Here is an 18,665-nt window from a genome sequence, read left to right as displayed (position 1 = left end):
AAAGACTATTTCATTAAATGTTCAGTATACGCATTTTTTCTTTTATATGAGTTCAAGTATATAGCGTTGAACATATATATATATTCTCCGCTATTATAGACGCTGCATGTGTTTGCCACTGATGGTTAAATAGATTTAATATATATGCGTCATATTTGTTAAAGGTAATCATTTGGTTTTCTATATACTGAATGGAGCATTATATGGGGCCCATTCTCTTTGGAGCAATATATGGGGCCCATCATATACTGTACCATTATATGGAGCCATCATAAACTATATGGAGCATTATAAGGGACCTATTTGTTATGGAGCAATATATGGGGCACATTATATACTGTATGGAGCATTATATGGTTCTCATTATGTATGGAGAAATATATGGGGCTCATTATGTATGGAGCAATATATGGCTCTCATTATGTATGGAGCATTATATGGGTCTCAATATACTGTTTGGAGCATTATATGTGGCTCATTATTCTGTATGAAGCACTATGTGGTGCCCATAAAACTGTATGGAGCAATATATGGGGCTCATTATAATATGTGGAGCACTATGTGGTGACCATAATACTGTATGTAGCAATATATGGGGCTCATTATTCTGTATGGAGCATTATGTAGTGCGCATAATACTGTATGGAGTAATATATGAGACTCAGTATTCTATATAGAGCACTATGTGGTGCCCATAATACTGTATGGAGCATTGTATGGTGTCCATAATAATGTATGGAGCAATATATGGGGCTCATTATACTGTATGGAGAAATATATGGGGGCTCATTATTCTGTATGGAGCAACATATTGGGCTCATTATTCTGCATGAAGCATTATGTGATGCCCAAAATACTGTATGGAGCATTATTTGGTGCCCATAATAATGTATGGAGCAATATATGGGGCTCATTATACTGTATGGAGCAATATATGGGGCTCATTATTCTGTATGGAGCACTATGTGGTGCCCATAATACTGTATGGAACAATATATGGGGCTCATTTTTCTGTATGGAGCACTATATGGTGCCCATAATACTGTATGGAGCAACATATGGGGCTCATTATTCTGTATGGAGCATTATGTAGTGCGCATAATACTGTATGGAGTAATATATGAGACTCAGTATTCTATATAGAGCACTATGTGGTGCCCATAATACTGTATGGAGCATTGTATGGTGTCCATAATAATGTATGGAGCAATATATGGGGCTCATTATACTGTATGGAGAAATATATGGGGGCTCATTATTCTGTATGGAGCAACATATTGGGCTCATTATTCTGCATGAAGCATTATGTGATGCCCAAAATACTGTATGGAGCATTATTTGGTGCCCATAATAATGTATGGAGCAATATATGGGGCTCATTATACTGTATGGAGCAATATATGGGGCTCATTATTCTGTATGGAGCACTATGTGGTGCCCATAATACTGTATGGAACAATATATGGGGCTCATTTTTCTGTATGGAGCACTATATGGTGCCCATAATACTGTATGGAGCAACATATGGGGCTCATTATTCTGCATGAAGCATTATGTGATGCCCAAAATACTGTATGGAGCATTATTTGGTGCCCATAATAATGTATGGAGCAATATATGGGGCTCATTATACTGTATGGAGCAATATATGGGGCTCATTTTTCTGTATGGAGCACTATGTGGTGCCCATAATACTGTGTGGAGCAATATATAGGGCTTATTATTCTGTATGGAGCGCTATGTGGTGCCCATAATGCTGTATGGAGCAATATATGGGGCTCATTATTCTGTATGAAGCACTATGTTGTGCCCATAATAATGCATGGAGCAATATATGGGGCTCATTATACTGTATGGAGCGCTATGTTGTGCCAATAATACTGTATGGAGCATTATATGGTGTCCATAATAATGTATGGAGCAATATATGGGGCTCATTATACTGTATGGAGAAATATATGGGGCTCATTATTCTGTATGGAGCACTATGTGGTGCCAATAATACTGTATGGAGCAATATATGGGGCTCATTATTGTGTACTAGATTGTGGCCCGATTCTAACGCATCGGGTATTCTAGAATATGCATGTCCCCGTAGTATATGGACAATGATGATTCCAGAATTCATGGCAGACTGTGCCCGTCGCTGATTGGTCGAGGCAACCTTTATGACATCATCGTCGCCATGGCAACCATTATGACATCTACGTCGATACTGTGCCCGTCGCTGATTGGTCGAGGCGAATTCGCGGCAGACTGTGCCCATCGCTGATTGGTCGAGGCAAGCTTTATGACATCATCGTCGCCATGCTGTGCCCGTCGCTGATTGGTCGAGGCCTGGCGGCCTCGACCAATCAGAGATGCGGGATTTCCAGGACAGATAGACAGACAGAAAAACCCTTAGACAATTATATATATAGATGGAGCACTATGTAGTGCGCATAATACTGTATGGAGCAATATATGGAACTCGTTATTCTATATAGAGCACTGTGTAGTGCCCATAATACTGTACGGAGCAATATATGGGGCTACCACATGTGAATTTTTTTTTCAATGGGGTGAAAAAGGGGTGATTTAAACTTAGATTTTTTTTTCATATGTTTTTTTTTATTAATTTTTTTCTGTTATCGTTAGCCTTCTTAGGGGACTTGGAGATGTGATTGTACGATCATTTGTGCTATATACAGTGATGCAACAGCATCGCTGCATATAACAGAAATCACTGTCTCCTTTGAAGCCCGACTACAGGCAGGGTCTCAAAGGAGCTCCATAATGACAAGAACAGGGATCATTAGCTCCTCCCTGGCTGTCATGACAACCCGCCGTCACGTCACGGATGCGCTGATGGACAGAGAAAATGACGCACGTGCACATCGGCATGTTTTAAATGCCGCTGTCAGAGATTGCCAGCAATATTTAGGAAGTTAACAATCGCGAGCCGAGCACTGCTCCACCCATGATTGTTAGGGGCATGTTCTAGCTGTAATACACAGTCACCACCTGCTGAGTATGGGGCAGGCTTGGTATGTAAGCCCGCTCCATACACTTGCTTCCGCAATGCGCCGTACATGCATGATGGATGCCATGAAGGGGTTAAAATTATTTTCAAGTATTAACTTTTTTTATTGGTATAAAATGTTTTTAATTAAAATATTAATACTTTACAATCAAAGGGAGTGTAAAAAAAGTCAACAATTGGAGAAATGTAAAGTTTTATGGAATATGTTGGCACTATATAAATAAAATTATAGTATTCCAGTAGTATTCAATAAATAACAAAGGTCAAAAGCAAATCTAGGTTTTCCTGCACCTGGAGCAAAATTCACTTTAATTCTCCCTACTACACACAGCTTAAGCAATTTGAGTGAGTAGTCGTCATGTGACCTCACACATACGATTTGCATACATACATTCTGCTTCTGTAGATGACAAGGCTACAGACACTTCTGTCTGCAAGACCAAGAAAATGAACGTTCTCCAAGCTGGAACAAATAGCCGCTTATTGATTTACAATTTGTGATGAGTGAATATACTCAATACTCGAGATTTCTCGAGCACGCTCGGGGGTCCTCCAAGTATTTTTCAGTGCTCGGAGATTTAGTTTTTATTGCTGCAGCTGAATGATTTACATCTGTCAGCCAGCATAAGTACATGTGGGGATTCCCTAGCAACCAGGCCACCCCCACATATACTTATGCTGGCTAACAGATGTAAATCATTCAGCTGCGGCAATAAAAACTAAATCTCCGAGCACTGAAAAATACTCGGAGGACACCCGAGTGTGCTCGAGAAATCTCGAGTAACGAGTATATTCGCTCCTCACTATTTACAATCAATTAAGCCATCACCCCAGTCTGCGTCCACATAGCCTGTGAGTTTTAGATCTCCTGTTTCAGATATCCTTAAATTTATGTCTTGAGTCTCTTTCAAATATTGAAGAACTCTTAATGGCATTCCAGTTTTTTGGAGTAGATTTTCCATATATCTACAGAGAATTCCAATTGTTGCTGCCATATCCAATCGAGTCATAGTTTCTTTGTATAGAAGTGCCCCCACTGCCTGTCTGTATTTCTCATTTTTAGGTAACAGATCATGTTCTCCTTCCAACTTTAAGTAGGATGATTCCATTGGGGTCTATATACCTTTGGCTTCTGACATTCCAAACCGATTTAGAATTGAGTTGATTTTTGCACTTTGGTCTAGAAGAAATCTTCCATCTTCTCTTTGGACATAATATGTCACATTTCCAAAGTCCTTAATTTCAAAATGCTGATTCAGAATTTTGATACAGGAAAGAAATATATCTTGGTACCGTGTTAGCCAGTAGATAGAAAAATATTTAGAATTGAGAGTCCTCAGTGGTTGATACCTTTTAATGGCTAACTGAAAAGATGGTAACAAATTGCAAGCTTTCGAAACTACATACGTCTCTTCATCAGGCAAAGACTAAAACAAATTCTGAAGAATCACATATTTATGCACAACATAGTATAGAAAAAAAAAAAAAGGAGAGGGGAAAATAAACATGGATAAGCCAGGTGACATGAAGCAGAATTACCATGGGTGATAAACAGTTATGTCCATAAATATTGGGCCAATTCTTAGATAAGGATTGTTTTATTGTCCTGTGATTAGGGTCTCTGTTGTGATGACCCCACATGGTCAAACTATGTTGTCCATAAATATGTGATTCTTCAGAATTTGTTTTAGTCTTTGCCTGATGAAGAGACATATGTAGTCTCGAAAGCTTGCAATTTGTTACCATCTTTTCAGTTAGCCATTAAAAGGTATCAACCACTGAGGACTCTCAATTCTAAATATGATTCAGAATTTGTCATCTTTGCAATTTCTGTTTCCTCTCGATGAACCATAATCACATCTTCCACATCTATATATATAATTGTCTAAGGGTTTTTCCGTCTGTCTGTCTGTCTGTCTGTCTGTCTGTCTGTCTTTCTGTCTGTCTGTCTGTCTGTCTGTCTGTCTGTCCTGGAAATCACTCCATATAAGGTATGGTCTACAAACAGGATACCTTATATGGAGTGGTCGGCGGTTTGTAGACCATACCTTATATGGAGTGGTCGGCGGTTTGTAGACCATACCTTATATGGAGTGGTTGGCGGTTTGTAGACCATACCTTATATGGAGTGGTCGACGGTTTGTCGGGCGGCCTCGACCAATCAGAGATGGGCACAGCATGGCGACGATGATGTCATAATGGTTGCCATGGCGACGATGATGTCATAAAGGTTGCCTCGACCAATCAGCGACGGGCACAGTCTGCCGCGAATCACATACTACGGGGACATGCATATTCTAGAATACCCGATGCATTAGAATCGGGCCACAGTCTAGTATAAGAATATGCATCCACTTCCGTCTGTACATTTTGTGTATAAACATGGATCTGCTTGACCTCTTTTAAATCCATCTTCCAACAAGAGTTTGTCATTTTGATTAGTGTTGAGCGATACCGTCCGATACTTGAAAGTATCAGTATCGGAAAGTATCGTCCGATACCGGCAAAGTATCGGATCTAATCCGATACCGATACCCGATACCAATACAAGTCAATGGGACTCAAGTATCGGACGGTATTCCTGATGGTTCCCAGGGTCTGAAGGAGAGGAAACTCTCCTTCAGGCCCTGGGATCCATATTAATGTGTAAAATAAAGAATTAAAATAAAAAATATTGCTATACTCACCTCTCTGACGCAGCCTGGACCTCACCGAGGGAACCGGCAGCGTTGTTTGCTTAAAATGCGCGCGTTTCCTGCCTCCCGCGACGTCACGGCTTCTGATTGGTCGCGTGCCGCCCATGTGGCCGCGACGCGACCAATCACAGCAAGCCGTGACGTAATTTTGAGGTCCTGGAAGCCTAATTCTAGGCATTCAGGATTTTAAAATTACGTTCCGGCTTGTGATTGGTCGCGTCGCGGTCACATGGGCGACGCGACCAATCACAAGCCGTGACGTCACGGGAGGCAGGACACGCGCGCATTTTAAAATTACATCACGGCTTGTGATTGGTTGCGTGCCGCCCATGTGGCCGCGACGCGACCAATCACAGCAAGCCGTGACGTAATTTCAGGTCCTGAATGCAGAAATAGGCATTCAGGACCTGAAATTACGTCACGGCTTGCTGTGATTGGTCGCGTCACGGCCACATGGGCGGCACGCAACCAATCACAAGCCGTGAAGTAATTTTAAAATGCGCGCGTGTCCTGCCTCCCGTGACGTCACGGCTTGTGATTGGTCGCGTCGCCCATGTGACCGCGATGCGACCAATCACAAGCCGGAACGTAATTTTAAAATCCTGAATGCCTAGAATTAAGCTTCCAGGACCTCAAAATTACGTCACGGCTTGCTGTGATTGGTCGCGTCGCGGCCACATGGGCGGCACGCGACCAATCAGAAGCCGTGACGTCGGGAGGCAGGAAACGCGCGCATTTTAAGCAAACAACGCTGCCGGTTCCCTCGGTGAGGTCCAGGCTGCGTCAGAGAGGTGAGTATAGCAATATTTTTTATTTTAATTCTTTATTTTACACATTAATGTTGTATTTTACACATTAATGTTGTTTCGATACCGATACCCGATACCACAAAAGTATCGGATCTCGGTATCGGAATTCCGATACCCGCAAGTATCGGCCGATACCCGATACTTGCGGTATCGGAATGCTCAACACTAATTTTGATGTTTCATGCTCTTGCCGATTGCTTAAGACATGATATGATATGATGAAACTTGAGCTTCACAAAGGTCTAATCAATCATTACATCTTTGCTTATTGTGACCTTGTTTGTTTCTGGGTGCAGAATTCAATATCCTGTTTGGGTTTCACTGTAGCCCACCAGGTTACCCTCTTTTGCATGAAATTCACACTTGGTATGTTTTTCTTTATACAAATACTTTACTTCCAAATATTCTCATGTGTTGTAGTTCAGGCTTCTTGCTGTTCCATTGCTCAAATGGAAATTTCTCAGTAGCTTTACCCCGTTGTCTGTTTTGAAGATAGCAAGCTCTTATGATTGCTTCACCTCAATACCTCAATACCTTGTTGTTGGCAAATCTGTATCAAATAGGGTACTTCTTCCACTTTCACAAAGTGTCCGGTTCCTTTCTACACCATTCTGTTCAGCGTTGTATGGTACAGTGATCAGAAACAGGATTCTATTTTTCCTTAAGTCATTTTGTGTCTCATTAAATCATAATGACAAACCAAAACATCCAAATGACCCGGATCAAAAGTTCATATACCCCATTTCTTAATACCATGTATTGCCCCCTCAAACATCAATGACAGCATGTGGTAGTTGTGGATGAGGTTCTTTATTTTCTCAGATGGTAAAGCTGCCCACTCTTCTTGGCAAAAAGCCTCCAGTTCTTGTAAATTCCTGGGCTGTCTAGAATGAATAGCGACCTTGAGATCTCCTCAGAGTGGCTCAATGATACTGAGGTCAGAGACTAAAATGGCCACTCCAGAACCTTCACTCTGTTCTGCTGTATCCAATGACAGGTCGACTTGGCCTTATGTTTTGGATCGTTGTTATGTCACACTGTATTCTTCTTTCCTTCAACTTTGACAAAGTTTCCCTTGCCTTTGTAGCTCACATATCCCCCAAACATCAACGATCCACCTCTGTACTTTACAGTAGTAGGAATGGTGTTCCTTTCATCATAGGCCTTGTTACATAGTTACATAGTTACATAGTTATTAAGGTTGAAGGAAGACTTTAAGTCCATCTAGTTCAACCCATAGCCTAGCATGCCCTAACATGTTGATCCAGGGGAAGGCAAAAAAACCCCATGTGGTAAGAGTAAGCTCCATCATGGGGAAAAAAATTCCTTCCCGACCCCACATACGGCAATCAGACTAGTTCCCTGGATCAACGCCTTATCAAGGATTCTAATATATATACCCTGTAATATTATACTTTTCCAGAAAGGTATCCAGTCCCCTTTTAAATTGAAGCAATGAGTCACTCATTACAACATCATACGGCAGAGAGTTCCATAGTCTCACTGCTCTTACAGTAAAGAATCCGCGTCTGTTATTATGCTTAAACCTTTTTTCCTCCAGACGTAGAGGATGCCCCCTTGTCCCTGTCACCGGTCTATGATTAAAAAGATCAGCAGAAAGGTCTTTGTATTGTCCCCTCATATATTTATACATTAACATAAGATCACCCCTTAGTCTTCGTTTTTCCAAACTAAATAGCCCCAAGTGTAATAACCTATCTTGGTATGGCAGACCCCCCAGTCCTCTAATAACCTTGGTTGCTCTTCTCTGCACCCGCTCCAGTTCAGCTATGTCTTTCTTATACACCGGAGACCAGAACTGTGCACAGTATTCTAAGTGTGGTCGCACTAGTGACTTGTATAGAGGTAAAATGATGTTCTCCTCATGAGCATCTATGCCTCTTTTAATGCATCCCATTATTTTATTTGCCTTTGTAGCAGCTGCCTGACACTGGCCACTGAATATGAGTTTGTCATCCACCCATACACCCAGGTCTTTTTCATTGACGGTTTTGCCCAGAGTTTTAGAATTAAGCACATAGTTATACATCTTATTACTTCTACCCAAGTGCATGACCTTACATTTATCCCCATTAAAGCTCATTTGCCATTTATCAGCCCAAGCTTCTAGTTTACATAAATCAGCCTGTAATATAAAATTGTCCTCCCCTGTATTGATTACCCTGCAGAGTTTAGTGTCATCTGCAAATATTGAAATTCTACTCTGAATGCCCCCTACAAGGTCATTAATAAATATGTTAAAAAGAAGAGGGCCCAATACTGACCCCTGTGGTACCCCACTACTAACCGTGACCCAGTCCGAGTGTGCTCCATTAATAACCACCCTTTGTTTCCTATCCCTGAGCCAACTCTCAACCCACTTGCACATATTTTCCCCTATCCCCATTATTCTCATTTTATGTATCAACCTTTTGTGTGGCACCGTATCAAAAGCTTTTGAAAAGTCCATATACACTACATCTACTGGGTTCCCTTGGACCAGACCGGAACTTACCTCTTCATAGAAGCTGATCAAATTAGTCTGACATGATCGGTCCCTAGTAAACCCGTGCTGATACTGGGTCATGAGGTTATTCCTCTTCAGATACTCGTATAGCATCCCTTAGAATGCCCTCCAGGATTTTACCCACAGTAGAGGTTAAACTTACTGGCCTATAATTTCCGAGTTCAGTTTTTGTCCCCTTTTTGAATATTGGCACCACATTTGCTATACGCCAGTCCTGTGGTACAGACCCTGTTATTATGGACTCTTTAAAGATTAAAAATAATGGTCTATCAATGACTGTACTTAATTCCTGCAGTACTCGGGGGTGTATCCCATCCGGGCCCGGAGATTTGTCAATTTTTGTGATTTTTAGACGCCGCGTACTTCCTGCTGGGTTAAGCAGGTAACATTAAATTGGGAATTATTATCACTAGTCATATTGGCTGCCATGGGATTTTCTTTTGTAAATACTGATGAAAAAAAGTCATTTAGCATATTGGCTTTTTCCTCATCCTCATCCACCATTTCACCCAGACTATTTTTAAGGGGGCCAACACTATCATTTTTTAGTTTCTTACTATTTATGTAGTTAAAGAATATTTTGGGGTTATTTTTGCTCTCTCTAGCAATGAGTCTCTCTGTCTCAATCTTTGCTGCCTTGATTTGTTTTTTACATAATTTATTTAATTTTTTTTATTTATTTAATGCCTCCTCACTACCTACTTCCTTTAATTCTCTAAATGCTTTCTTTTTGTCACTTATTGCGCCCCTTACAGCTTTATTTAGCCATATTGGTTTCCTCCTATTTCTAGTATGTTTATTCCCATACGGTATATACTGTGCACAGGTCCTATCCAGGATGCTAATAAATGTCTCCCATTTTCTTTGTGTACTTTTATGTCTCAGGATGTCGTCCCAGTTAATTGCACCAAGATCCTCTCTCATCCGTTGGAAATTTGCCCTCCTGAAGTTTAGTGTCCTTGTCACCCCTCTACTACACATCTTATTAAAGGAGACATGAAAACTTATTATTTTGTGATCACTATTCCCCAAGTGACCCCCAACCCTTATATTTGATATGCGGTCTGGCCTGTTGGTTAATATTAGGTCTAGCAGTGCCCCCCTTCTTGTTGGGTCCTGAACCAGTTGTGAAAGGTAATTGTCTCTCATAGTTGTCAAAAACCGATTACCTTTACTGGAACTGCAGGTTTCTGTTCCCCAATCTATTTCAGGGTAGTTGAAGTCCCCCATAATAATGACTTCTCCTTGAGTCGCAGCTTCATCTATTTGCGTTACAAGGATATTCTCCATTGCTTCCATTATTTTTGGAGATTTATAACAAACCCCTATCAGTAATTTATTATTTTTCCCCCTCCCCTTATCTCCACCCACAGGGACTCTACATTTTCATTAGATTCACCTATATTATCACGCAGGATGGGTTTTAAGGTCGATTTTACAAACAGACACACCCCACCCTCTCGCTTATCTGTACGGTCATTTCTGAAAAGGCTATAGCCCTGCAAGTTAACAGCCCAGTCATGGCTCTCATCCAGCCATGTTTCAGATATCCCCACCATGTCATAATTATGTTCCAACAACATTAGTTCTAATTCATCCATTTTGTTGGCGAGGCTTCTGGCATTAGTATACATGCACTTGATGTTCCTCTCTGTACATCTATTCTTTCTTAAATTACTAACTGTTCTAACCCCACCCCCCATGCCTCCGCCACCCCCAACTTCCTTATTTTTGCCCAGGTCTCTATCTGCATTATCTTCCCCACCTATAAAATGAATACCCTCCCCCCATTCCCTAGTTTAAACACTCCTCCAACCTTCTAACCATTTTCTCCCCCAGCACAGCTGCACCTTCCCCATTGAGGTGCAGCCCATCCCTAGCGTAGAGCCTTTAGCCAACTGAGAAGTCGGCCCAGTTCTGCAGGAACCCAAACCCCTCCTTCCTACACCAATTCTTGAGCCACTTATTAACCTCCCTAATCTCCCGTTGCCTCTCTGGCGTGGCACGTGGTACAGGCAGTATTTTGGAAAATACCACGTTGGAGGTCCTTGCTTTCAGCTTGCAGCCTAATTCCCTGAAATCATCTTTAAGGACCTTCCACCTACCTCTAACTTTGTCATTTGTGCCAATGTGCACCATGACCGCTGGGTCCTCACCAGCCCCTCCCAGTAATCTGTCCACCCGATCAGCGATGTGTCGGACTCGAGCGCCAGGTAGGCAGCACACCGTTCGACGATCCCTGTCTTTGTGACAGATTGCCCTATCTGTTCCCCTAATAATTGAGTCCCCCACTACCAGCACCTGTCTGGCCTGCCCTGCTCTCCTATTTCCTTCCTTACTGGAGCAGTCACTCCTCCGGCTTTCAGAGGACATGCCTGGCTGCAGCAGTGCTACCCCTGTACTGGCACCCCCCTCATCTGCCAACTTAGCAAACTTATTGGGGTGTGAAAGATCAGGACTAGTCTCCCTGGCACTCTTCCCTCTACCCCGCTTCCTAACTGTCACCCAGCTAACTGCCTCACTGTCCTGCAGCTCCATCCTACCATCCCCCTCCTCATCTATCCCATTGAGCGTCTGCTCTGTGAGCAGAAGACTCCTCTCCATATTGTCTATGGATCTCAGTGTTGCCAGCTGCACATTTAGATCCAGTATCTGGGTTTCCAAATGCACAACGTGCTCACATCTCGCACAGCAGTATGCACCCTCGACCGGCTGATCAAGGACTGCATACATGTGGCAAGATGTGCACTGGATGGCATTAACAATAGTGGAGCACATTTCCTAATGGGGATTGCACCAGACAGAAACGTTAAATAAAAATAAATGCAAAGTATTAATTAACACTTGGAGCACATTTCCTAATGGGGATTGCACCAGACAGAAACGTTAAATAAAAACTAGATGGGTATTTCCTGAAGGAACTACAGATAGTGCTTTGGAATGGTGCCCGGGCTGCCCCTGCAAGACTTTCACACTTGGGTGCCCCTCAGGCGGTCCGATTTGGTGGGTTGGGTCAATCTGGGTCTGATTTTGTGGGCGGGGTAAATCTAGGTCCGATTCGGTGGGCGGGGTCACTTTTGGTCCGATTCTGTGGGCGCGGCCACTCTGGGTCCGATTCGGTGGGCGGAGCCACTCTGGGTCCGATTTGGTGGGCGGGGCACCTTAGGGACCAATTTGGTGGGTGGGGTCACTCGGTCCGATTTGGTGGGCTGGGCACCTCAGGGTCTGATTTGGTGGGCTGGGCACCTCAGGGTCCGATTTGGTGGGTGGGGTCACTCTGGGTCCGATTTGGTGGGCGGGGTCACTCTGGGCCCGATTTGGTGGAAGGGGTCACTCTGGGTCCGATTTGGTGGAAGGGGTCACTCTGGGTCTGATTTGGTGGAAGGGGTCACTCTGGGTCCGATTTGGTGGGCGGAGCCACTCTGGGTCCGATTTGGTGGGCGGGGTCACTCTGGGTCTGATTTAGGGGGCGGGGTCACTCTGGGTCCGATTTGGTGGGCCGGGCCCCTCGGGGTCCGATTTGGTGGGCCGGGCCTCTCGGGTTCCGAATTGGTGAGCGGGGTAATCTACTATCTAATTATCTAAGGGCACGTCCGTCTTTCTGTCTCACAACACCGCTACGTCATCATCTCGTGAGACCGCAATGCACTCTTGGGACCGGAGCGCGCAACAAGCATCGGGTACCGGCCACTCCAGGTGCAACAAGCATCGTGTACCGGCCGCTCTAGGAGGTGCAACAACCATCAGATACCGGCCGCTCCAGGAGGTGAGTATGTAACTTTTTTATTTTAATTCTTTTTTTTTTTAACAGGGATATGCAGTATACTATGTGACTGGACAATATACTACGTGACTGGGCAGTATAACTACGTGGCTCTGCGCTGTATACTGCGTGGCTCTGTGCTGTATACTGCGTGGCTCTGCGCTGTATACTACGCGGCTCTGCGCTGTATACTACGCGGCTCTGCGCTGTATACTGCGTGGCTCTGCGCTGTGTACTGCGCGGCTCTGCGCTGTGTACTGCACGGCTCTGCGCTGTGTACTGCGCGGCTCTGCACTGTGTACTGCGCGTTCTGCGCTGTATACTGCGCGGCTCTGCGCTGTATACTGCGCAGCTCTGCGCAGCTCTGCGCTTTGTACTGCGCGGCTCTGCGCTATATACTGCGTGGCTCTTCGCTGTATACTACGCGGCTCTGCGCTGTGTACTGCGCGGCTCTGCGCTGTGTACTGCGCGTGTCCGTGCTGTGTACTGCGCGTGTCTGCGCTGTATACTGCGGGGCTCTGCACTGTATACTGCGGGGCTCTGCGCTGTATACTACGCGGCTCAGCGCTGTATACTGCGCAGCTCTGCGCTGCATACTGCGTGGCTCTACGCTGCGTACTGCGCGGCTCTGCGCTGTATACTGGGTGGCTCTGCGCTGTGTACTGCGCGGCTCTGCACTGTGTACTGCGCGGCTCTGCGCTGTGTACTGCGCGGCTCTGCGCTGTGTACTGCGCGGCTCTGCGCTTTATACTGTGCGGCTCTGCGCTCTGTACTGCGCGGCTCTGCGCTGTGTACTGCGCAGCTCTGCGCTGTATACTGCGCGGCTCTGCGCTGTGTACTGCGCGGCTCTGCGCTGTGTACTGCGCGGCTCTGCGCTGTGTACTGCTCGGCTCTGCGCTGTGTACTGCGCGGCTCTGCGCTGTGTACTGCGCGGCTCTGCGCTGTGTACTGCGCGGCTCTGCGCTGTGTACTGCACGGCTCTGCGCGGTATACTGCGCGGCTCTGCGCTTTATACTGTGCGGCTCTGCGCTCTGTACTGCACGGCTCTGCGCTGTCTACTGCGCGGCTCTGCGCTGTGTACTGCTCGGCTCTGCGCTGTGTACTGCGCGGCTCTCCGCTTTATACTGCGCGGCTCTGCGCTTTATACTGCGCGGCTTTGCGCTGTGTACTGCATGGCTCTGCGCTGTGTACTGCGCGGCTCTGCGCTGTGTACTGCACGGCTCTGCGCTGTGTACTGCACGGCTCTGCGCTTTATACTGCGCGGCTCTGCGCTGTGTACTGCATGGCTCTGCGCTGTGTACTGCGCGGCTCTGCGCTGTGTACTGCACGGCTCTGCGCTTTATACTGCGCGGCTCTGCGCTGTGTACTGCACGGCTCTGCGCTGTGTACTGCGCGGCTCTGCGCTGTGTACTGCGCGGCTCTGCGCTTTATACTGCGCGGCTCTGCGCTTTATACTGCGCGGCTCTGCGCTGTGTACTGCGCGGCTCTGCGCTGTGTACTGCGCGGCTCTGCGCTGTGTACTGCACGGCTCTGCGCTTTATACTGCGCGGCTCTGCGCTGTGTACTGCACGGCTCTGCGCTGTGTACTGCGCGGCTCTGCGCTGTGTACTGCACGGCTCTGCGCTTTAAACTGCGCGGCTCTGCGCTGTGTACTGCACGGCTCTGCGCTGTGTACTGCGCGGCTCTGCGCTGTGTACTGCGCGGCTCTGCGCTTTATACTGCGCGGCTCTGCGCTGTGTACTGCGCGGCTCTGCGCTGTGTACTGCGCGGCTCTGCGCTGTGTACTGCACGGCTCTGCGCTTTATACTGCGCGGCTCTGTGCTGTGTACTGCACGGCTCTGCGCTGTGTACTGCGCGGCTCTGCGCTGTGTACTGCACGGCTCTGCGCTTTATACTGCGCGGCTCTGCGCTGTGTACTGCACGGCTCTGCGCTGTGTACTGCGCGGCTCTGCGCTGTGTACTGCGCGGCTCTGCGCTTTATACTGCGCGGCTCTGCGCTGTGTACTGCGCGGCTCTGCGCTGTGTACTGCACGGCTCTGCACTGTATACTGCGTGGCTGTGCAATATACTACGTGGACATGCATATTCTAGAATACCCGATGAGTTAGAATCGGGCCACAGTCTAATAATCATAAGACTACGGATAGTGGTTTGGAATTGTGCTGTACTGTCACTTTAAGAGCTGATATTATCTGACAAAACTTGTGACCTGGTGAGCTGATGTAGATTTCATAGGAGTTGGCATAGTAACTGTGTCTGACTGCGCATATCAATGAGCTAATCAGCCAGGTGGCAGTTATTTTTAGAAATTGCCTCAGAAACCAGCCCATTATAAACGTATAGGAAAATTTCTCCATTGAAACGCATTGAAAGACTTTTTTCAAACACAAATTGCGCAAAAACTACAAATCCGATCGACACGAAAAATACTTAGCACACCTCTCAGGAACGCTGGCTTCGAAATGACACCTCACTGGAGTCTGTGAGTTTAGCGGTTCGGGCCGCATTACGTGCGGACTGAATAATAAGAATAAGAAGAAGTTTACCACGGTGGAATAACAGTATAGTGCTTTGTTCCAAAGCACTATAATAAATGCAAAGTATTAATTAACACTTGGAACAGCAATTCCTCCCTTGGAAACTCCCTGATTCCAAAGTCACTGAGTCACAAGTCACACTTACCGCCGTCCACACTTACGCTCAGGTCACACTCAGCTCGCTCACACTCGCTATGCTGAAGATTTAAAGATTTTTTTTTTTTTTTCCTCTATTTCCCTTCAACAACAAGCCACTTTGCTGTTCAAATGCACTTCCAAAAAAAGTGACCTCTCTCCAAACGTAACGTTTATGGCTTTGGCTAAAAAGTTCAATTTTAGTCTCATTACTCCAAATTACCTTGTTCCAGAACTTTTGAAGCTTGTCTCTGTGCTGTTTTGCATATTGTAGGTGACAAAATTTGTGGCATTTGCGCAGTAATGGCTTTCTTCTGGCAAATCCACCATGCAGCCCATTTTTCTTCAAGTGCCTCCTTTTTGTGCATCTTGAAACAGCCACACTGCTAGTTTTCAGAGAGTCCTGTATTTCAGCTGATGTTATTTGTGAGTTTTTCTTTGCATCCCAAACAATTTTTCTGGCAGCTGTGGATGACATTTTTGCTGGTCTATCTGACCGTGATTTTGTTTTTATAGAGCCCCTGATTTTCCATTTGTTAATCACAGTTTGAACGCTGCTGACTGGCATTATCAATTCCTTGGATATCTTTTTATATCCCTTTCCTGTTTTATACAGTTCAACTACCTTTTCCCGTAGAGCCCTTGACAATTCTTATGCTTTCCCCATGACTCACAATCCAGAAACATCAGTGACTGGATGAAAGATGCAAGAGTCTGTTTGGATACCAGAAACTCACTCAGCTTTTATGCACACACACTGATACAAACAAACAGGTCATAGGTGAGGATGTTACCTTTAGTAGCCATTCAAACCCATTTGTGTCAACTTCTGAGCATGTTATCAGGCCAAAATCACAAAGGTATGTGTTAAATAATGCTTATTTTGAATAATTAATTATTCAGGGCTCTTTACCAGATGCAATACTCTAAAGAAAATGTCATGATATTTCTCATAAAAAATGTAGTGGTTTATTGGATTGTCCACCAAAAAGCATCATTGCAGCAAAACATAAAATAGGTGAAATAGTTACAAAGAGATTGTACATTTGTCCATATCAAAGTTTGTTCCCCATCTTTCCTGAGATTCTGAATGGTAAATGGCGCCTGTCTCTGTCATGAAGTATGGTAGAAGTCATCACTCACATGCCAGCTGTTCATCTTGTCTCAAGTCTGTGTCTGTCTTGTGTGTCCGCAGAGAATGAAGGAAAAACCCCACAAGTGACAGCCCCCCAGTGAGTCGTGGATATATATGTCCCATAGAGCACGTGTTCTCTCTATATGGTGTTAACTTTTACTCTGAGCTAAATATACAGGAATAGCATATGTAATGTCGGCCAAACCTTCCATGAGGCTCAGTACAGAATTGAGTATAAGTTAATAATTAATATTAAACAGTATGTGAACTTTTGATCAGGGTCATTTGGATGTTTTGGGTTGTCATTATGATTAGTGTTGAGCGATACCTTCCGATATTCAAAAGTATCGGTATCGGATTGGATCGGCCGATATCCAAAAAATATCGGATATCGCCGATACCGATACCCGATACCAATACAAGTCAATGGGACAAAAAATATCGGAAGGTATCCTGGATGGTTCCCAGGGTCTGAAGGAGAGGAAACTCTCCTTCAGGCCCTGGGATCCATATTCATGTAAAAAATAAAGAATAAAAATAAAAAATATGGATATACTCACCCTCGGACGGCCCCTGGCTGTCACCGCTACAAGCGTCTGCCTCCGTTCCTAAGAATGCAGAGTGAAAGACCTTCGATGACGTCACGGCTTGTGATTGGTCGCGTGACCGCTCATGTGACCGCTCATGCGACCAATCACAAGCCGCGACGTCATCGCAGGTCCTACACTCACTGCATTCTTAGGAAAGGAGGCTGCCGGTTACACCGCTAAGGTCCAGGGTCCGCCAGAGGGGTGAGTATATCCATATTTTTTATTTTTATTCTTTATTTTTTACATGAATATGGATCCCAGGGCCTGAAGGAGAGTCTCCTCTCCTCCAGACCCTGGTAACCACACACTGGGAACTTCCGATTCTGATTTCCGATATCACAAAAATATCGGAACTCGGTATCGGAATACCGATACAGCGAATATCCGCCGATACCCGATATTTGCAGTATCGGAATGCTCAACACTAATTATGATATAAAAAGAGAAAACACAGTAGTTTGACAATAAATGGCTTCACCCAACTACTAACCATGAGTGGAGAAAAAGGTTTTGGTGTTATCATTCATATTCTCTAAAAAAAAGGCCAAGAAATCAAAAATTCTGCCGTGGTATATAAACTTTTGAGCACAACTGTACATAAGAACGGCACCAGGTATGTTGAGTATGCATTTGACAATGATAGTCACATTTTGTATTACACTGGAGCATTACTTTCATTTTCAACTAAGTTAATTGCTCTTGAAGGGAATTGAGATTTGTTTGTAGGTAATCTTTGTTTTTAGTTGATCTCTAAATCTTTATGCTAACATGTTTACACTTTTTCGTCTCTTTCTTTCAGTTAATAATAAAAATGTCTTCCAGTAAAGATTACAAGTCCCTAGTCAAGGGCATCAAAAATCTAGATTTTTCGGGGGACAGTGTGCCATGCAGTCTTCTTCTGATTGGTGACATTGCATTCCCAGTGGTGGTAAGTTCTGCAAAGCATGTCCTTATTGCTGCCTCGAAGTATGGAAAAGGACGACTTGTAGCCATTGCCCATGAAACCTCTTTGGATCAACCTCAATTCATGGATTTTCTGAAGAATGCAATATCCTGGTTGAAACCTTCCTCAGATGCAGTAATTGGAGTTGACACAAACTTCAACAATTTGGAGAAAACACTCTCTGACTCTGGACACAAGGTTGAGAAGATCACTGGTCTGAAGGAAGATTTAGGCGTTCTTTGTACAACAGGATATGAGGAGAGTCAGACAGATGACATTATTTCATTTGTAAAAGAAGGAGGAGGTCTTCTTATTGGAGCTCAACCCTCAGATTGGGCCTCCAAAAACAAGTCAGATAAGGTCCTGTTTAATTTTCCTGGTAATAAGATAATCTCTGTTTCTGGAATGTATTTTACAGAGACTTCAGGAGAAAATGAAAATGTTAAAATCAGTGATCAAATGCCATTGACACCATGGTACAATGAGTGAGTACACACAGTTTAAGATA

General features: G+C 44.6%; 1 protein-coding gene across 1 annotated transcript in view; it reads left to right on the top strand.

Moving 5' to 3' along the window:
* The window catches only part of LOC143775758 (TRPM8 channel-associated factor homolog), a 235,378-nt gene that overhangs the window by 30,979 nt on the left and 185,734 nt on the right, over positions 1-18,665 (top strand). Inside the window, exon 2 of the mRNA XM_077264279.1 lies at positions 18,014-18,642. Within this exon, the coding sequence (XP_077120394.1) occupies positions 18,026-18,642 (617 nt within the window). The 5' untranslated portion in view covers positions 18,014-18,025. The remainder of the gene's footprint in view (positions 1-18,013; positions 18,643-18,665) is intronic.

Source organism: Ranitomeya variabilis, chromosome 5 (assembly GCF_051348905.1).
Source record: "Ranitomeya variabilis isolate aRanVar5 chromosome 5, aRanVar5.hap1, whole genome shotgun sequence".
In the NCBI taxonomy this organism is placed as follows: domain Eukaryota; kingdom Metazoa; phylum Chordata; class Amphibia; order Anura; family Dendrobatidae; genus Ranitomeya; species Ranitomeya variabilis.
Note: the sequence above shows the minus strand (reverse complement) of the source record. Positions and strands in the feature narration are given on the sequence as shown.